The 21,811-nt window shown below is 42.0% G+C and overlaps 1 protein-coding gene across 4 annotated transcripts in view; it reads left to right on the plus strand.

The window, feature by feature from the left end:
* The first annotated feature begins 2,165 nt into the window (after nt 1–2,165).
* The window catches only part of LOC143162355 (neurabin-1-like), a 49,371-nt gene continuing 29,725 nt past the window's right edge, over nt 2,166–21,811 (plus strand). For 2 of the 4 annotated variants that reach the window (XM_076342599.1, XM_076342600.1), the window contains exons 1-7: nt 2,166–2,256; nt 2,785–4,647; nt 17,948–18,080; nt 18,587–18,707; nt 19,215–19,319; nt 19,497–19,617; nt 20,104–20,247. In XM_076342599.1, the coding sequence (XP_076198714.1) occupies nt 3,040–4,647; nt 17,948–18,080; nt 18,587–18,707; nt 19,215–19,319; nt 19,497–19,617; nt 20,104–20,247 (2,232 nt within the window). In that variant the 5' untranslated portion in view covers nt 2,166–2,256; nt 2,785–3,039. The remainder of the gene's footprint in view (nt 2,257–2,784; nt 4,648–17,947; nt 18,081–18,586; nt 18,708–19,214; nt 19,320–19,496; nt 19,618–20,103; nt 20,248–21,811) is intronic. The other 2 variants (XM_076342602.1, XM_076342603.1) reach the window with 1 other exon arrangement.

Raw genomic sequence — 21,811 nt, forward strand, 5'->3', positions numbered from 1 at the left:
TCCAGCCTCTTTTAGCCAGCACCCAATACAAAGGCCTCTGACTTTCCTGGGCACGCTTTAGAGCTGCTTTGGGCTTTGTTATTATGTTGTTCCTGAGCTCTGCCTTTGTTTTCTTTGAATGGTCTCCTATGTACTGCCAGGCTCCCCGAGCAGCGTGCAGAACGTTCTCTGCCACAGTGTTCAAACAGCTGAGCAACCTTGTATTTACCTTTGGCTTGTGAAAGAAACGTTTGCTTAGTATTCTCTTGCCAATGTTTATTGAAAGATGGTGGTTAAGTCCCGCAATTTCAACCCAACCTACAAACACTTTACAAAGGACTATCTCAGGAGGATGTGGGCGAAAGATCACCACTACTTGTTCTAGATAAGATCTATGTATTCTCAAAATAAGAAACATTTGTTGCTCTTACAGTGAAACTATATCTGTATTAAAATTTTATTCAAAATGGTGTTTCCAAGTGTATCTAAGACTGCTAGTGGCAGGTCTTGGTGAAATGCCATTGCCCCTGCGATGTTTGAAAACCCAGAAGAAAGTCTCAACAATTTTGTCCCTGCTTTGCATTAGCAAAATGAAGCATTAGAAAAATGTATCAATAATAAGATTTTATTGCAAAATCATGATTAAGGTTAACTTGAAACCGTATCATAGATTTTGAATCAAGCTGTGAGATATTCCGGGCATTGTGATTCCCAGTTAAGCCAAAGTCAATTGGGCTGTCTGGGGAAACGTATAAATTTTACCCTTGATTTGAGTAATAAACCAGTGAAACAATTCTTTTCAGAGAGTTAAATATTTAGACTTCTAAATAATTGTTACACAGAATAATTTACTATTTACTTCCTTTAGTGCTCTCCTAATTATTTTGTGAGATTTTTTATATATGCTCTGTAGAAGTAGCCACGCTAGAAACTGGACAGTCATCCAAATTCTGTCTTTAACTGATAAATAGGTTGAAGGCAGTGCTTTTATTTGGACTAACAAATGGAAGGACTGGATATACGCAATACTGCTTGCAAAACTGCAGCTATTACTGCCTAAGGCAGTAAGATGACGGGCATAATGCCCTCGGTCCTGGGGAGCTGCAGTGACTTCCAGGCCGGGGAGCGTGCGAGGGAAGGCGGCAGGCTCGCCCGATCGCCCTGCGCAGACACGTGACAGTACCCACGAACTTGCTCGCAGGGTGCAGGAAGCCGCGCTGCGTGTCTCCCACGCAGAGGAAACGGGCAGCAGGTGGGCGCGGGTGGGCGCGGGCCCCTGCGGGCAGCCGCGGGCCCCTGCGGGCCGGCCGGCCTGCCCGCACGCCCGCGCCGGCGCCGCGGGGAGGCCGGGAGCGGCCCCGGCTGTTGTGCCTTTGCTTGGGTTTGATACTTACCTGTTCGGGAGGGGTTAAAACCAACATGATTTTTAAAAGGAAGGGGGGGAAGGAATGTTTGGCATTGCTGTTACTTCCGGCTGTCAGAGCCTCGGTCGTGGCAGCTGCCGCGACTTGCCCTCCACCCGGGAACTACCCTGCACTGCGGTGAAGCCGGGGCTGCCGCTACCCCCGCCGCCGGGGCCGCCCGGCCTCAGAAAATAGCGTGCATCTCCCTCAACGCCGGCAGCTCGGCGCTCACGTTTCTTCAGGGACCTCAGCGCCCACCGCCGTCCCTCGCTCCGGCGTCCCCAGTCGCAGCCGCGGCGGCTCCCCCGGCGGCGCGGCCGGTGAGCGAGCCGCACCCACGGGCGCTGCGCCGCGCCGCCCCGCGCTCACGGCCGCCAGGGGGGACCGGGCAGCGGCGGGCCGCCCCGTGCCTGCTCGCCTCCCCGACATGGTATCACCCGAAACCCGTATCCCGCTATGGCGTGGTATATCCCGGCGCGGGAGGCGCTTCCCTCAGGCCGGGCGCGCCCGCCGCCCCCCGGCCCCTCTCTTCCCTCACGCTGAGAGGAACAAGGGCGCGCCCGCCGCTCCCTCTCTTTGTGTGCGAGCGAGGGAGCGCGTGCGGGCGGGCCCGAGACACAGCGCGGAGGACGGCGCCGCGCAGCGTGAGAGGCAGCGAGCGGGGCGGGCGGCGGTTTGGAGCGCCGCCGCGGGGGCGGGAGGAAGGTGGAGTGAGGAGCTCGGGGCGGCGGCGGAGGCAGCGGCGGGTCGGGGGGCGGTGGGAGTGGAAGAAGGGCGGCTGGCGGCGGAGGACGGTAACGATGGCGTGGTGTGCGCGGCCGCTGGGCGGCCGAGAGCGCTGAGGGGAAGGAGCCGGCGGGACCCCCGCCCCCAGGTAGGCTGGCTCGGAAAGTTTGGGACGAGGTGGCGAGGCGGCTCCGCTGCGCGCCTCGCAGGCCCCGCGGCGCACAGGCGCCGCCACGGGGAGAGCCCCAAGTTGGGGCTGAAACTTGCGGCTTCCCCCCCTTCCGGGCAGCGCAGGGGCGCCTGGGCCCCTCCGCCGCGCCGAGCCGCGGTGCGTGCGGCGGTGTCCGGCCCGGGCCCAGCCTCCCCCGGGCGGCAGGAAGGGCCGGGCGCTGCCTTCTCTCGCGCCGCCCGGCCCGGGACGGCCGTTGGCGGGAGGGGCGGGCGCGCGGGCAGCCCGGAGCGGCGGGGGGGCCGCCCGCCGCCGCATCCCCCGCCGGCACCGCCAGGTCGGTGCCCGGGCGGGCGGCTGGGAGCAGCTGGGTCCGCGCGTCCCGGCGGACACAATGGGCTTTATCCCGCGGGGAGGTCTCGGGCGGCGATTCCCACCCCGAGTTTCGGATTCGTGCCGCACGCCGGCAAGGCCCCGAGTTAATGAAAACTCTCTGTCTCTCTGCAGATGGCTCTCCGGATACCGCCATCCGCACTGGGGATAACACCCGATGTGGCCGTTTGCGCGCTGTGATTTCTTTCTCTCCACGTATACTCCCCTGCGCTCCATTTCAGTGCGAGTGGGGAGGCTGGCCAGGTGAAAGGCTGCTGTTCAGATCTTCTGTGGGATCTGCTCTGCCTGGTGTTGGAGGGTGGAAGCTTTGTGCCTGGGAGTTGTCCTTTCCACTCTTCTTCAGGAGTCAAGGGAGCTTTCTCTCTGACAATGATGAAAACCGAAGGCAAAGGGGAAAGGACTTTAAGAAGTGCTTCTCCACACCGGAATACCTATAAATCCGATTTCCATGCTATCAAATGCTCTTTTGATGGTATAAACAATCCTGAAAACGCTTCCAACAAAACAGGCTTGCATCAGAAGCTGAGCACCTCTTCCAATGGAGGGGGAAATGACCCACACAGTCGAGGTAGAGCTGCCACTTACGGCAATAGAGTACACAAGATCAAAAATATGTTTCTGCAAATGGGAGGCTCTTCTTCCACACCCTCTTGTGAAAGCAGTCCACCTGCTGAGACCAAATTAACCAGCCGGGCCACGGCAGTAGAGTACGGACCTTCTCCAGGTAGCCCATCTTTCCTCATTGTCCAAAAAAATAATCTTCTTAACACAAGTACCAGCCCCTGCGGCAGTCCTGTGGATTCGTTGTCTGTGCCTTCTGCCGACAAGGTCATCCGTAGCAATGATGAGGCAGACTTGGACAAAGTTGCCCTGGCAGAAAAATTTTCAGAGACCAGGAAGCTGTTTGAGAGAAATATAAAACAACGGAGCTCAGTGGACAGATATTCCCCCAGCAAATGTGAAAGAAGTGAGGATAAGAGGAGACACGGTTCAGCTTCTGATTGCAGCAATGTGGCGGACCACTTCAGTTTTAATACAGAAGCGAGTCTTCCAGTTGCGCTGGAGAAAGTTGAAAATCAAGGTAATGAGGAGTTGAAGCAGCAACATTCCAACAGTGGTTCTAAATCCTCCTTCCTGAATGCAGGGCCCATTTCTAGGAGGCTGGAAAGCTTTCTGGGTGACAGCGACACTGAAGAATCCAAAGAAATTTCCAAAAATTATAGTCCCCCAAATCAGGACCCTTTTAGAGGCCACCACAGTTTGGATTCATCTGCTGTTGCTGAAGGATGTCCAGAGAAAGCTGTGTCCACTGAAGTGCCTGTGATCCTCGGAGATGGGCTGAGCGAGGCACTTGGAAAAGACAAAAGAGAGCAACTGGTACTTGAGAGAAGCCTGTGGGATGTGGGCAGTACGCCTGGTCAGGATGCTCAGCGGAGATCAGATAGTGTTCTCTCCCAGGTTTCCCCTATGGAGGGGACTTGTGCAGGGCTGGTTGCACAAAATGAAACCTCAGGGCATGAAAAAGAAGGTTTAGAGAAAGATCACGTTGTTCAAGAGGATCAGATGCTCCGACGTCAAGTACAGGAAGGGAAGAGGAGCGACTACTCCTTGGAGGTGGCAGAAGAGTTTACAGAAGGCAGCAAGACCAGTCGGGAAGAAGAAAGAGATGGGATGTCTGTGAAAGATGGTCCAGTTACACGAGTTCAGGATGTTCTAGAGCAGGAAGGGGATGCTGAAGAAGAGGAGCAAGCAGTGGAAAAGCAGAGCGAGAACTTCAGTGCTTTTGGAATAGAGAATGCAGCTTTTGATGACAGGGATACAGAGCCAGAAAACCAAGGGCCTGAAGGCAAAGAAATTTTGGAGGGAGAGGAGGAGGAATATATGTATGACAGTGAATATGAGGAGTTTCCTGGACTTTCTGAAGAGGAAGATCCTGAGCCAGACCGAAAAGTCAAGTTCTCAACAGCTCCTATCAAGGTAAGTACATTTGAATTTTCTTTATTTTTTTATTGTTTTGCAGTCAAAAATACCCAGGAAATAAATTTTTGTGGTGTTTTTTTCGAAGCTCTAAAAACCCTTAAAAAAGTGTAAGCTTATGGCTTTTATTCAAAACTGAATAAGAGAGAAGTTATAAATTTTCTGAACAAGAGAGAAGCTATAAATTAGTCACAAGTGATTTCTGAATCACAGCAGCTTCATAAGATAGTCAGCATAGTGAAACACATGAGATTTTACTTACTGGACATTTTCAGAAGCACTAAACTTTTAGGAATAGATGCAAACACGTGACCTCTAATACTTGCCTTCAGTTGTTTAAAATTGAGGCATTGCATTAGGAAAGATTTTTTCAGTTTTACTTTTTGTACAAAAGTTTTTAAAAAAAAAAAACCACAACCCATAGCAAACCTTCAGATTCAACTTAAGACTTGTTTTCAGAATTAACTGTGAGAAAATATCAAATGACTGGTTCCTGTTTAAGATTTTAGAATTCTCTCTAATAATAAACCTTTTTTTAAATTTTTTTAATTTTTTTTTTTAATACTGGCTTGGTGAACATGCTGTAGGAGTGTTAACATGAGCATTTTGGAGTTAGGTAGTTGTGGAAGTAGAAGTTACAGGGCAGACTGGATGATGAGGAGTAGTGTAGGTTACAACACTAACAAATTAAAAAGATTTAGCTGTCTGATCTTCCCTCACCAAAAATACCCACAAAATAAGTCGCTCCACAGCTCAAACTGTGTTTACCTATAGTCTCATTGCAGACTTCAGTTATTGTAGTCCCTCTTAAAGTTTGGGAGGAGAATTGGGAGGTGCGGACCAGGATGGAATGCAAAACTGTCCACGCTTTCTCAAGCATATTTTTCTTCTACTATTACACGTATGAAAAATATCATCTTTAATAAATGATTCTTACACTTTATTCGTACGGAGTCAGGACTCACTTTTACTGATCAGAGGGATGCAAAAATTCTGTTGACTCCTGTACTACCTGCAGTGGAGAGCTGTAACTTCCCAGTTTGTTAAACACGCCAGTGCTGTACCCCAGAAAATGTTTTGGGTGTGGCAAAATAAGAGTTTTGTTGCATGGGGTTTTTTTATAGTCCCTCCATAGACAGGCTGACTTTATACGGCTTTCTTGTAGTTGATGCTGCTTTAGTGGTGACCTGGAGCACTAAAGGGGAGAGTGCAGCTGTTGGAAACTGCATAATGAGTCTGGTGAGGGCTGTGAGAGAGCTGGAGGGGCATCAGTCCATTTCCTCTCGCATTTGTGCACTGAGTATCTGAGGAAAGTGCTGTGTAGAGTCTACTGTAAATGTGTGTGCATTGAGTGACTGCTGGTTTCCTGCTGTAGGCAGGGTTTTACTGATCGTTGCTGAAATCCTACTGAAGCCGTGGCTGTAACAGACTTTTCTTGCCTTTTCTGTTATGTCTATGCCAGACTTAGGTCAAAGAAATCTCTGTGCCAACTGTGATGGAAGCTCTCGTGTAGACAAAACTCAGTTTTTGGTAACTAGCACTGCTCAGTTACGGCTGCGCCTCTGAAAGTCACAGGAACCAACCTGTACCAGATTATTGTGTTGGGTTTGCGTGGCAAGGTTTTGGTAGCGGGGGGCTACAAAGGTGGCTTCTGTGAGAAGCTGCTCGAAGCTTCCCCTATGTCTGATAGAGCCAATGCCAGCTGGCTCCAAGACAGACCCGCCGCTGGCCAAGGCCGAGCCCATCAGCGACAGTGGTAGCGCCTCTGGGATAACATATTTAAGAATGGGGGGGGGGGGAAACCTCTGCAACAGCAATTGCAGCCAGAAAGGGCAGTGAGCATATGTGAGAGAAACAAGTCTGCAAACACCAAGGTCAGTGAAGAAAGAGGGGGAAGGAGATGCTCCAGGCACCGGAGCAGAGATTCCCCTGCAGCCTGTGGTGAAGACCATGGTGAGGCAGGCTGTCCCCCTGCAGCCCATGGAGGTTAATGGTGGAGCAGATGTCCACCTGCAGCCTGTGGAGGACCCCATGCCGGAGCAGGTGGATGCCCAAAGGAGTTTGTGACCCTGTGGGAAGCCTGCGCTGGAGCAGGCTCCTGGCAGGACCTGTGGACCCGTGGAGAGAGAGAGGAGCCCACGCTGGAGCAGGTTTGCTGGCAGGACTTGTGACCCTGCGGGGGACCCACGTTGGAGCAGTCTGTTCCTGAAGGACTGCAAACCATGGAAAGGACTCATGCTGGAGCAGTTTATGAAGAACTGTAGCCCGTGGGAAGGACTCACGTTAGAGAAGTTCATGGAAGACTGTCTCCCGTGGGAGGGACCCCACGCTGGAGCAGGGGAAGAGTGTGAGGAGTCCTCCCCCTGAGGAGGAAGGAGCGGCAGAGAAAATGTGTGATGAACTGACCGCAACCCCCATTCCCCGTCCCCCTGTGCTGCTCAGGGAGGGGAGGAGGTAGAGAATTCAGGAGTAGAGTTGAGCCCAGGAAGAAGGGAGGGATGGGGGAAGGTGTTTTTAAGATTTGGTTTTATTTCTCATTATCCTACTCTGATTTGATTGGTAATAAATTAAATTAATTTTTCCCCAAGTTGAGTCTGTTTTGCCCATGACAGTAATCACTAAGTGATCTCCCTGTCCTCGTGTTGACCCACGAGCCTTTCATTATATCTTCTCTCCCCTGTCCAGCTGAGGAGGGCAGTGATAGAGCGGCTTTGGTGGGCACCTGGCATCCAGCCAGGGTCAGCCCACCACACAGATTATCGATTACACAACTGAGAGATGAACAGTTAGTAGCAACTGTTAGCAGTTTTCCATTAAAAATAATATAGTTCTTGCCATAATGCCCCACTTGGATTGGCAGAATAAACTGTACTTACTAGCAATATGGTCAAGTGAACTTTCTTTTTAAGGCCCTAAAATTGAAGCTTGTGATACTTGCCTTTATCCCTTTTCAGTGTAACTTGACTATATCTTTCCTATAATGGGTATAGGGATCTCTTTCTGTATGTCATTTTCAATAGCTCTTTTCCCTTGGTTCCTCATGCCTAAGCAATGATTTCTTTCCCCTTGTCTGCCTTTTTGTTTCATATTTTCTATGATACTTAGTGGGAATGAGTCCTGGTATATGGTTTTCAGCTTTTGTGCTCTGTAAAATAAAGAATTCCAACTTTTTTTTGCACTTCCCCAAAATCTTTTTTAGTAATGTACCTTTAATACCTCATTAACTTTTTAGAAAATCCCACTTTTGCCTCATAGAAGGAAATCTGTCTTGTTTGGCTTTATGCATAGATTTTAGTGCATCTTAAATTGGAAGAGGAAAAAAAAATCCTGAGTGGTAGCAAAAGATTATTCCTGGTCCCCACCACAGCTTAAAGCAGTGCTATAGTGACAAATGTATCCTAGTAGCTTCTTTTTTCAACTTTATTTAGATTAATAAGTTTGACTGAAATGTGAGTGCCATTCCACACATCCATAGCCACTAGAGGAGAAGGTCTGTGTTTCTCGTTAGATGCTCCTGCGAGAGGCCAGGCTGGCCTTGGTGTTCTTTCTGGTTTCCTTCTGCACCTCTCTAGTGATTATGAAGAAACCATCTCTGTCTTTTGCAGTTGCTGTTTAGCAGGTGTCTGATAGAGTTGGAGAATTCAAAACATTCAGAAGGTGTTTGGGCAAGAAAAAGCACCTTCTCAGATCATCAAGGTTCTGCAGTGATGGAGCTCTGACCATTGTACTTGATATACCCAAAAGGGAAGTTGGATATGTGTGTAGGTAGTGGATGTAACTTACACACAGGCACCCTAAAAACAGTATTCATGCTGCAGCAGCAGAGAACTTGATTAATGTCTCTGTTTCAAAGTTTGTAGTTGGTTGTAAAATTGGCAAGGCTTTTGAGTAAAAGGAGGAGATTGTGGAGCTCCCAGGGGATGTATAAAGCAGCTAACACTGTTAGCACTGCATCTGACCCATGCTAGAGATCCATAATTGTTGACATCTGTAGCAGGGCTTAAGAACATAATTTGATCTGATAATTTCAGGAAGGATGGAACACAATTATGCAAATACTCCATTATTTTGAGTTGCCCCGTGCCTGTGAAAATAAGTGTAGGTGGGACTTTTTAAAATAAATGTTTCAATGCTGTAGAAGCTAGTGATAAATGACATCTGGGAAGATTTCTTACTTGCCGTGGGTGACCTGACTCTTTAAGTCCTGCTGCTGTTTGATCTCTGCAGACCTTAAGGAACTTTATGTCTCGGTTGCTTGTTTTTCCTACAGTAGTGAAGAGAGTGATACTGTACAGTTATTAGGAGAACTTCACAGACTGAGTTTGTATTATGGTACATGAGCTATTTTTAGTCTCTTGTTGCCACATATGAAGCCAGTAAGGAATGTAAAGCACACTCAGCTGTCCAAGGTATTTGCAAGGGAACTGAATTTGTCTTTGTCTTGAAGTTTTCTGAATAAACTGTGTAAACAATCAGCATTACAGACAGTGCAAATAACATCAGGTAACTGTGCTGTCATCCCTTTATATTTCACTTTGCTTTTGTAATGTAGCGATTAAACTCGCTTTCAATTATGTGATTACCTTGAAAGGCTTTAATTAACATAAATGTAATGACTGAGCGCTGTTTGACGTTTGTAATTTTGAAACTTTCCATTGGGAAAACAAATGCCTGTTTCCAAATTGACTTCTTGAGATGTTTTTACTTCTGACTGTGTCAACTTTGTCCTCGAAACCTTTAATAGCATTGTGACTAACTTCTGCAATTATTTATGATCCTTAGAAATTCTGTAGCTCAGGTAAACTGAAAAGATAGCACAGCTGCTATTTGCTTTCGTAAGTCTGTTTAATTAGCAGTGATACGCAGTTTAAGTTGCATGGGAGTGTCTGTTCCCAGCTTTTTGTGAATAATACTTTCTTTTAAGATTGTTAAGTCAAGAACACAGTTTAAAAGAAAACCAACAAAACCCAAACCTTCATAAAGGCTTTACTTTTATATTTGTCGCAGTTGAGTGGAAGTTTAAACTTATTTCTTAAGTAAGGAAACTGAAAGCAGTTTCATAGCTTGTGTGTTGTCCTAACCATCCAAGTATCAGCTGCTTCTGAGAGAATATGGAAATCCTTCATAATACTGCCATTTGTCTTGCATATCGGAATAGAGCTGTTTTATGTATAGCTGGCACACAAACGGTAATCTTGTTCAGGCTGGCATACTTTTCAATCTTTTCAGTACAGAACTGCTTACTGTGGAAGTTAATGAAGCAGTAAATGAAGATACATTTTAATTAGATTTCCTGTATAACAGCATATCTGTAAATGCTTACCACTTTTAGGAGATGCACAATTTTTCTAGGTCAATGTGCAGTCTCCTGAACACTGTTTTAACAAAATGTTGCAGAGCAGTCCTTCAGCTTCATACATCCTCCGATTTTTGAACTATAACTTCTATACTTGTGACATCATACACAGAAGGGGATACAAGATACACTAACTGGTGGAAGATACCCAAACCCCGGAGTTTCTTCAGTAATTAGAGAATTGATTACTGCATAAAAGGTCAATTGTTTGTCAGCTATCGGTCAAGCACTTCAGTAAAATACTTCTGTGTTATTAAGAAAAAAGTATTGTGACATGGATGTAAGTTGATCTAGGAAAAGAGAGATTTGATTTGAGAGTAGATTTAAACAGAATTGACTTGTATGTGGGAAGTAATCTGCTTGCTTTTGTTGACACAAGCAATGTAGGTGTATTTCCATCATGCTTTGTTTGGGATCTTTTGCAATGACAATTTGTTTGTTGTAACTCATAGATTTTAATTGTTTTGAAGCCCTGTTTATCACTTGCATCAACATTTCAATGTTTGTAACTTAACATCGTAACAACTTTTCGTATTTTTATCTCAAACTCTCCACAGTACTTTTCAGTGACTTTTCACAAAAAGTAACCCTGTTGTATTCTGCCTGCATCTGGGAGTATGACATTTCCTGCTGGCTAACTTAACAGTATGAGATGTTAAAAACACAGATATTAACTGGAGGAAGAAGGTACATATTTTCACACATATGTGTGAACGTTTTGTTATTTTGGCTTTTTTTTTTTTTTGAGGAAAGGTAATCTTTAAATGCTTATTGAAATTTCAACTTTCATAAAAGTTAAATGTTTGTTAAGCCTAAATGTATTTAGGCTTCTGTGTATAGATTTACCCGGTTTTAGAAAGTTCTGTATGCAGTATTTCTGATGCCTTTCTGGTCCTTGTTATGTTTTGATTCCATGACTTTCGTTCAGCTCTCTAGAAAGAAGCATTTTCAACTCTAGCTTTCTTTGGCATTTCTTTTTTATCATACATCTTCTGTTTTGATTTTTAGGAAATACTTGATATGTAAGTTTTACAATGGTAGATTGATTTGGCATTTCAAGAGTTTTTGGATGAGAGTCCAGTGCCAGGGTATGGGGCTGTAGAGCAGAAATCTAAACCAGAACAGAAAAAGTAAAGAATTTCTTTTTATACCCTGGCTCACTGCTGGAGCAGCTTGACTCTTTACATTAATCTCAGTGTATTTCTAACTGAATTATTCCCTGAATGCAGTTACATGACATACCCGCTGTCCTCTTTAATGTACTTGATGATGCTCTAAAACTACAGACCAATAAAAGAACGATGAGGTTATGGATGTCAGGTGAGGTAACAGTGAGGAGGACCTGTCTGTCCTCACTCCTTTTTCAGTCCCTCCAACTTCTAACTTCCTAGCAGTTTCACCTGGATTTGACAGGGAAGAGAGAGATACTTTAAAAGGTATTTTTAAAATACTGCTTGGTTTGGGGAAAATTAGCAGTTATCTCAGAGCTGCAGATTCGTGCCCTCACCGATGGCAGGGCTGCAGCTTTAGTTTAAGTTACTTGTCCTTTTTGACTTAATGTTATCTGATCACTATGCATGTCCAGCCTGTGCTGTGTTTTGCTCCGAGAATAGCTGTGGGGAACAGGAGGGAGGAAAGGGAGTGAATAGGAGGCACTTGAGGGTTTCATGGGAGATGTAGTCAGAAGAAACACTGAGGAGGTGGCGAAGGTCAGCAAAGATAAGCAAATTTATAGGAGACATGTTCATTACCTCAGCAGTTAAGCTGCTAAAAGATTCAGCATCTTTTTGATGATGATTGCTGTTATTAGCACCTGAGAATAACCTAGACTGATAAAGAATGAACAGGCAGTAGCTGAAACTTGTTTGTAGTTTACCTTTTGAGAGATGGAAAAAATAAATTATCCCTTTTCATATCATTCTAACATAAAAGAGAAGGTGAACACTCAGAAGGACATCAGTGAAAAGAAGTGCGCCTCTATGATCTGAGTACATATTTTGTAATCTTGAAATCATGAAGGCGCAGTGTAGCAGCGTTTTTTACAGGGTTCTTATGTTTTTATTGAGTAGTAAAGTATTATTCCAAAAGGCAACATGCAAATTCTTTAGATTTATTTCTCAATCATTTTCCTCCATCACCCTCTCATGTGTCTTGGTACAGTGAGATGATCCTCCTTTTCAGACCTGGGGTATTGATCATTGCTAGTGACAGTATTACTGCAGATTAGTTAATTGAGTTGATCTGGTATGGCAGGGTTATTTTGTTGTTTCTTCTTACGGCCTTTAGAAAACAGCCAGGTGGACTATTTGTGTTGATTGTTATTCTTTTGAAGTTCCTCTTACCAATTTGCTTCTATTTAGATTTGGTCAGGTCAAGATTTTTGTTTTGGTGAATACTAAATAAATGCACATATCTCATTCTTCTGGATTGCCAGGCTTAAATTGGTGGTACCAAGACACCTGTGAGGCTTACAGATGTTCATAATTGAATTACTTTCTTTAGATACAAAGTCTTTCAGGAGTCAAGATTTTTGGGGGGAATCCCCCCTTTATGTGGTATTGTGAGTAGTGTTTGCCTCTTCTGGTCAGTCATATCCTATTTATTTGGAGTCTTTCAGTCTCCTTGTCAGTCAGAGAGCAATGCCACCTCAACTGAGATGGTGGTGGAGTACAACCACGTCACAGCAGAGCTCCACTTCCACGGAGAGAGAACGTGAATCATCTCTCAACTTCTGCTCTGAATGTTTGAAATGAAATAACATCAGTGCACCGAATCTGAATGGATGCTTTTCTCTGTCTTCAGTATTTCTTTCATTGGGATTTAAAAATGAAATACCTGAAAGTGAAAGTGTGTTTCTCCTTCTGGAGTAGGTAGCATAACCTGACTGAAACAGATACCATGTCGTCTTTCTTGCTCTCTAGCTAGCTCCAGTGCCTTTGCTACTGCAGTGAAATACAGAACTAGAGAATAAATTTTACTGGTTTTATTGAGAATTAAGTAGACAATAGTGAGACTGGTAAAAAACTGGTTTATTTATGATGAAATTATCTATATGAAATTGTCTGTACTGTAGACCTGAAGCAAGGTTGCACTTACACCTTTATGTAAACTGACCTGGTTGATGTTTTTGATTAAGTCATACAGAGCTACAGGATCAAGTGCATAAGTGTGTCCAGCCTGTCTGTCCACCTGTTAGCTAACAGAAAATGCTACATTGAATGTAATGGCTTATAATATTAACCTGTTTAACAGTTACCAACCATTCTGAATACTTTTTGAAGTATTTTTTACTTACACAGTAAAAGTATAAGTGTTAAAAAAAAAAAAAAGTAAGCAAGGTATTTCTGTTTGCTGATTAAAGGACTTGACAGCATGAGTTGACTTAAATCAGGTATAGTCATTTTTCACTTAAAATATAACAGTGGTAATGAAATACTAACCGTGTAGCTTTTGGAAACGGAGGGAAGAGTGGGTAGCAGTAATAAGATGTCTACTTTAACTGAAGAGGGAGATTGTAAAACTGTAAAGTGTACATTATACTTCAGTCCTACTTCAGTGCTACTGTTTCAAATGATTGTTCATGTTTGCTTGAGCACTTCACATTTTGCCAGGCATCACAAAGGCAATCAATTTGAAAAGCTGAAACTGTTCACTGTTAGATAAGTTTCCCTGAGCCGTGACTTGTGTTTTGAATGTATGGCTTTATTGAGTGTCAGTGAAGTCAAATGTTCAAAGTAAGAAATGTGTTTCAGAAGAAACACAAACCAAAAGGTGTAGTCATTGCTGGGCGAGGTGCACAGGCAGGGGCGTCAGTAACACTTCAGTGCCTCTCTCAGCTGTTAAGTGTTACTTTAACTGCCTATGCAGGTGTTGTGAGGCTTTCCAGCAAATATTGTGGTATTGTATGAGAATTTTAAAGTGATGTTGATATTGCTTCCATTCCAATTAGTTGGGAGCCCTTCTGGGCAGTTATTGATTTCTTAATCTTACTGTTTAATTACTTTTGTAATGTTCTGCTTTTGATCAGGCACAAACAAATTATCTACTAGAAATTAATATGGGAGCAGAGGTCTTTGGGCTGTGTTTTATGACTCCATCGCAGTTTCGTGCAAACATGTGGTAAATTAGTGTCTCTCTTCTGAAGAGTTTACCCTCTAACAAAATTAACATTCTGCTAAAACTATCATAGTTCTTAAGTAGAGCTTTTTATGTGCTGCTAAGAGTTTGAATTAAGAGAGGTCATTGTTGGTTTTTTGTGATAATGCTGTTTTCTGTGATAGCACTAAGATGATACAATGGAGATTTTTAGTTCTGTATGGTAACAGGAACTGAACGGTGGGATCCTTTAGACAGTAGGCTGCGTTGGTTTTTTTGGAGTGCTGATCTTGATGTTGATATTAGCATCTTCATACAAGGAGGCGAACTGAGGTTTGCATTCAAAAAGTGATTCATTTTCCTGGTGTGGAGAATGCAGTTTGTTCTGTCTCCAGATAAATATATTTGCTCTCCAAGGACTAAGTATATTTGAAAATTTCTGGTTATGTATCTTAACAATTTAATTAAAATAATCCTTAAGAATTCAGCCCTCTGTCAGAACTTTTTTGGATTCAAATTATTGTTATTCATTCTGAAGAAAAGAGGTCTTGAGTGTAAAAAGAAATTCCTTTTTCAGATAGCAGGGTTTTTCATCATTCATTAGCTTGAGTAGATCCAGAAGTTACTAATGTTAGGTTAACCTTCTGGATATATAACAAGCTATGGTAAAAGGCTTGTAAAATTCACGTGGTTTCCACAGTAAAATTCATCTAGTTTCTACTATGTTGAGACAATAACTTGTTTTTGCTAAAGCATATCTTCTAAAAATATCACTTGCACGCTAATAATTTTACGATCTCTGGCTAGCAGTGGCTTTTAGATAGTAAGATTAGAATTTCTTTTGTCCCTAATGCGTTTGATTCAGTGACTAAACCCCGCCAGACACAGCGCAGGGATGAACTGTGTTTAGCTTTCTCATCAGTCTTCTAAACTACGTAACTTGTAACTTATATTATTTATTATCCACATTTTAACTGTGTTTAATATTACTTTTGCTACTTGGCAAGAAAAACTTGCTGAGCAGTTCTGTGTTTCCTATATTAGTATCAACAATTTTATTATTTCTGTCTCGTAAAAGATGAATACCATGTTATGATTCCACGTGTACACAATAAAAATTTCTGCCTTTTGCACTTGACTCTTTGGGCTGTAGGTTTCTTAGTGTGCTCTTGCTTTTCTCTTTGTTATTGCAGTGTTTGGCTTCTGGTTATATATCAGTTTTGCTTTTCCTCTATTCTTTGTATGTTCATGTTTTACCTCAAAATTATTTTCCTGAAGTCAGTGGTTTTTTTCTTACTATTTTGAAACAGATTTTTCTTGTCCTAATTGTGGCATTATGGTTTTTAGAATATTACCTTAATGTTCTCACACACTTCCCATCTGTAACTTTAAGAGGAAAAGTATGAATTCTTTCTCCTAGTGGATTAGTCAGAATTTATTTCAGATAGTTTTTTCTCAAAGAGCTAGTGCGCTTAAATATTAGTAGTCTTCATTTGCATATGTATGATTTTGCAATTATTATTTTATGTATAGCAATTATAAACATCACTGGAATCTAACCCACCATTAATTTCTAATTCTATGATCCATTCCTGGCAGATGATCAATCCCTATGATCAATTTTGTGTCAAAATGGGCAAATTCTATGAGACTCCCAAGTACAATGCTGTTAGTTTTGAGTTGGAAAAACATTTAATAATTTTTAGAAATTCCAGACAGATTTTAGTGCTGGCAGCCTAAGATTTGCAGTATATGTAATGCGGCGTGTTAAGATGGTGCGACTTTGCTTCCCCCAAATTTCCAGCACTTTTTGAATGGTTGTGTAAGGAACTGGTCATCCCTTTGCTAATGTGATTCTTCAGCAGATAGTGACTACTTGCATCATTTTCTGCTTTGTGAGTTAGACCACTGAGTTACAAAGAATCAAGAAAATACAGTTGTCAGTGTCTCCAAAATGGACTACTACCATTCCCCACATTTTGCTCATTCAGCCATTTGATGGTTAGTGATCTTTAACGTTTCAGTCGTATTATTAATACTAGATCATACCTACACTTATAAATAAGCAAACTTGATTTTCTTCATGCTCCAGTATTTGATTCGTTCTCAAGAACTCAAATATTCTCATTAAAAAGTTATCACTTGTCCACTCATGAACTTTTTTTATTATTAGTTTAAAATTCATCTTATTATTATAACTTGACTATCTTTTTTGAGAGATTGATTTTTCTATTGGAATGCAAAGGAACCAAACCAGATGGGTTTTGTTCCAAAGGGAGAATAGTGCTTCATGAAACCCTAAAGCTTCTACTTCATATCCTATTTACTGATTTGGGGGGGCGGGGAGGGGGACTAGTTTAAGAACTTGGCCGCCTTTTTCTCATAGAGATAGAGTAAGAATACTTGAGACCATTTGGATGGTTTTCTTTGTCTATTTTGCAGATTTTTCTGTAAAGTTTATGGAAGACAGATACCGTAAGTGCAACCCTTGTCGTCTTTCTGTGTCCAGTTGTTGCCCACTGGTGTCTGTACAATAGTCCAAAGGAGTTTATTAGTTTATTTACCTTTATGCAAGACTTAAGAAGAACAACTTTTCAGGAAGGTTCTTTTACTGGGGGAAACATAAGCCTTCCGAGAGTGGGTTTCTTCCTTCCCTTTCAGCCAAGTGGATCTAATCTTGCTTACTTACTGGACTGCTCTATGGCCATTCCGTGTTTCTGGAGTAGCTGTTTTGCAGGATTTGGCGAAGAGTTTGTGAAACTGTCCTCTAGCTGTAGTCTGGAGGTGAAGTAGTAAGGTCCCTGTGGGAAATACTGAGTTACATTAGTTGCCTTTTTGTAATCTGTTTCAATAACCATTTTCCTGTGTCTGAGGCTACTGCCATGCAGAGCTAACTCCATATACTAGCGGATCTAAATTCACTGGGAAAATGTTAATTACAGCTAAATACAGTTAATTCTGTCTTATTTACATGATTACAGCTACCTGTCTAGGTAGTCTTAGTGGGAAAATGCAAAAGTTGCAAAAAGTTAGTAGGTCAGTGTAAATTAACTTTGTGTCAGCACTGCACATTCTTGATTAGGGAGATGGCTGCTGCAGCTGCAATCCATAACTGTTTTTTGTCTTACAGTGATGTTGAGTAAAACACTCAGTGCCTGTAAAAACTTAAGCAGATAAACCTTGTTTTTCAGATAAAAGGGGGTTGGTGTATTTTTTTGTCCCAACTTATGAATTTAAATACAATTAATGAACATGCTGATAAGTAAAATTAACCCTGTTACATGTAGCTCATTCTTGCTTTCTAGATTTCTGTCTTAATTTGTGTTGTTTGTTTATCTTTTATTTTTAACAATTCAGAAATTCAGCTGGAGTGATTACTAAAAATAGTAGTGTATGTAATAAGGCATTTCCTTTTCCTGAGAAACTGTGTCATTCCCTTGCAAAATCAGAAAACTACATCTGTTTGAAGCACTGCAATTGGCAGATGGTGCCGGGGGGGGGGAGAAGAGAGGAAGAAGGATTTGGGGGAATGTAGTCCTAAAAAAAAAAAAAAAAAGTAACACTGTATCAAAGAGGAGATGACTGATTTCCTTGACTGATTTCTTTTAACTATTTGGTGCATTTACAACACAAAAAGTGTTTAAGGAATTGTTTTGAAACTTCTAAAATGTTACTTCTGTGCAAGTTGGAAACTGTTGTACAGCAGCAGTATTTATTAAATTGATGGTTGTTTAGAAAATGGGATCTTTGAAAATACTACTTTAATTTCCTTACTGATTTTCTTCCAATTATATCATGTTTGGAAGGGGGTGGGAAAGCACTAAAAAAGTTTTCTGTTACCTTTCTTAGGTTTTCAGTACTTACTCAAATGAAGACTACGATAGACGTAATGAAGAAGTTGACCCTGTGGCAGCCTCAGCTGAGTATGAACTTGAGAAAAGGGTGGAAAAAATGGAAGTGTTTCCTGTGGAAATTGAAAAAGGTGCAAATCAAACCTTGAACATTTGCAAGAGATACTATGTGCACAAAAGATAAAACAATTTTAAACTGTATTTTCCCTTAATTTAGGTCTCAAATTTTTGAATGTGTGTTCAGGCTTTCATTTGTGGCTAGTTCTGTTGAATTTAGTGAACTTTAACTGGATGGGCCTCTACTGAGTTCAAATTGTCATACTTAATTGAAGTTAGGAAGGCTACATTGCTGAGTGACAGATCTGCATCAAAATATATACAATTCATAACTCTTGCTATCTCCTCCAGATACCATGAAGCTTTGAATCTAACAGGCAGTCATAACTACAGAACAAAAAGGCTTTAAGTAGTATCTAGATAGAAAATATGTTGTCGTCTTTTTTTTTTTTTTTTAAGTGAATTTTCATCTCCTTTGTGTGGAAGGACTTGGGAAGCTTTGAAACAGCTCACTACTGCTAAGTGTTACATCTTGCGCTATGCGGCTATGCGGCTAATGTTAGATTTTTGAATCCTTTAGGTGACAGTGGTCTGGGCATCAGTATTATTGGAATGGGAGTTGGTGCTGATCAGGGACTTGAAAAACTAGGTATTTTTGTAAAAACAATAACAGATGGTGGAGCTGCACAGAGAGATGGACGGTGAGTTTTTCATTGAATTGATTATGCTTTTTACAAATTTCTAACAGAGCCCAATTGTTTTCATTGGATATGCTAAATACTGTGAATAGAAGTACAAAAGCTGAATGCAGCTGAATAAAAATTACATTCCTGCTTTATGTTAATTTTTTTAAAAAACAGGTTTTTTTTTAATATAGTACAATTTGGCAAAATAAGCATAGGTCTGCTTACAGCATATATGAGAAAAGCTTAGAATGTGCCCATGTGTAACAATGCCACAAAATCATGTTGACACCCAAGGACACCAATCAGTGTGTAAATAGTATAAAAATATCAAGGCAAATACCATGTAAATTTTAGTTGGTGATCTGCATAGTAACTGAGGATCAGGAGATTGTTTTAAGCAATTAATTTCTCTCAGAATTTCTCATTATAAATATTAGTGAGTTTTAAGTGATACTTGTCATGTCAAAAATCTGTCAAGCCAAAATCATTGAACTAATAGCTAAGCATTTATTTATTTTGCAGAATTCAAGTAAATGATCAGATTGTTGAGGTTGATGGCATAAGTCTAGTCGGAGTTACCCAGTTCTTTGCAGCCACTGTATTAAAAAACACCAAAGGCACAGTGAGGTATGTATGTCTTCCTTGAAATAATGCTTTCTTTTTGTCATTTTTCATTAATGGAGAATACAAAACCATAATCTGAAAGTTTTACAAAGATGTTGTTGAAGGCAACAGTATGGCAAACTAATTTCTTAAGCATATCTTAAGCTTTTTGCTGCAAGGTAATTTGTTTTTCTTCTGTAGATTTCTGATTGGGAGGGAGAAGCCGGGGACTCAGAGTGAAGTAGCCCGCCTCATTAGTGAGACCTTAGAGCAAGAGAGATGTCTGTATGAGCAGCACTATGTTCATGATGATACAGAGCAGGTAAAACATCATACATACTTACATATTTTTAAAAGTACATGATTACGGCTACAGGCAATAACTTCTGCAAATGGAACAAATGTTTTCTGAATCAAATTAAAGCAAAAAAAAAAAAAGAAAGGATAAAACAGGCAACTTTCTAAAAACAGAAAATACAAACTTCATACATTACTATTATCAAGGCACATGATTATCACTACTTGCTATACTTCCAATTTATCAATAATCCGAAAGATATTTTTAAGTATCAGCTGTGGCTTGTTTTGTGCATGGCTTACTTAGCTCTCTTTTGTGGAACTTTGATGAAGGTGTTCGCAAGTCATCTTTAAAACTTATTGTAGGTATAAGAAACTAAAAAGGAATAGTAACTAGTTGAGAAAAGTTTTGCAACTGTTTGGATTCCTTGATTGTGTGCTTTTGTTATTGCTGCCACCATAATACAAAGTGTGTGTGTTACAGAATGTCATGATTTTCCCATTTTGTCAGGATGATGACTATGATGATGATGACGATACGTATGAGTCACATTTACATGGAAAATCTGTAGAAGTTTTTGATCTTCCTGAAAATGAAGATATTGGTTTACCACTGGATATGGATTCAGCGCAGTCTCTTCTTAAATTTAAAGAGGTGTGGTAGCAGTTTCTTAAATATTCTTTGTGATTCACTGGGGAGCATCTGAACCTTGTAAGATTTGGATATAATCTCCTTCATGTCCCCCTTATTGTGGTTTTGGGTTTGTTTTCCCAACATTGCCAATAAAACTCTCTGGTAAATGTTTCTTGAAATGTAGGTCTTCTGTAATTTTCTGATCCCAGCTTCCTTATGCATATTTATATTAAATGGTCCTTTGATTTAAATTAAATAAAAAAAAGCCCTTGGAAACAGGCATTAGAACCCAACACCACTTCCCTCCTTGTTGTGGTGTCTGAGCATAGCATTAAATAGATATGATGCTTCTCTTAGTTCTTCTTTGGCCCATTGGACTTTGCATTTATTTGCTGCATAGCAGAATGGCTTTAGCTGCGGGGTGGAGCATGGGGGGACAAGTATGCCCATTCTGAATGGTCTCGAGTGTTGTGGTAGATGTTCTTCAGGAAGACAAGAAATGCATATCTAATCTCTTGCTCTAGTCCCTAAGGTCTTCTGGGAAACCTCTGTGTACATAAAAGCACTTGATTCTATAGATAAGCATGTTTTTGGCTTGGAGGGTTTTTTCAGGTGATCCCTTCTGGGTTTAACCCCAGCTGGCAACTAAGCACCACACAGCCGCTCGCTCACTCCCCCCCTGGTGGGATGGGGGAGAGAATCAGAACAGTAGAAGTGAGAAAACTCACGGGTTGAGATAAAGACAGTTTAACAGGTAAAGCAAAAGCTGCGCACGCAAGCAAAGCAAAACAAGGAATTAATTCACTCCTTCCCATCAGCAGGCAGGTGTTCAGCCATCTCCAGGAAAGCAGGGCTCCATCACGTGTAACGGTGACTTGGGAAGACAAATGCCATCACTCCGACTATGCCCCCCTTCCTCCTTCTTCCCCCGGCTTTATATGCTGAGCATGACGTCATCTGGTGTGGAATATCCCTTGGGTCAGTTGGGGTCAGCTGTCCCAGCTGTGTCCCCTCCCAACTTCTTGTGCACCCCCAGCCTGCTCGGTGGTGGGGTGGGGTGAGAGGCAGAAAAGGCCTTGACTCTGTGTCAGCACTGCTCAGCAGTAACTAAAACATCCCTGTGTTATCAACACTGTTTTCAGCACCAATCCGAAACATAGCCCCGTACTAGCTACTGTGAAGAAAATTATCCCAGCCAAAACCAGCACAGGTGTATTTTTTGGAAGTAATGAGTTTGTAAACCCAATAGGGCATTCCAGACTGTGAATCCCAATTTAACATAATTGGAAAAACGGGTTCCCATTTCCCAAGGTTTTTATAAAGGAGCATATTTGCTTTATTCAGGTCTGTGGAATTTAGTCAGGGATTTAAGTGGTGCAGTCTTTGGCATTTAGGAGTCTGGGCTTCTTTGGTAGATTTAACTGTCATTTTAAGTGTCATTTTCACTCTGAAGGAGAAAAATGTACTGCAAAGAAACTGTTTTGTCAGATGCCATTTGTGCATACATCAGCTTATTTTTATAAAGGATCAGTATTTTGCAGACCTCCTTAAATTTGCTCTCTTGATAACATTGATGATGTCATTA

The sequence above is a fragment of the Aptenodytes patagonicus genome, chromosome 6 (genome assembly GCF_965638725.1).
Source record: "Aptenodytes patagonicus chromosome 6, bAptPat1.pri.cur, whole genome shotgun sequence".
Classification (NCBI taxonomy): domain Eukaryota; kingdom Metazoa; phylum Chordata; class Aves; order Sphenisciformes; family Spheniscidae; genus Aptenodytes; species Aptenodytes patagonicus.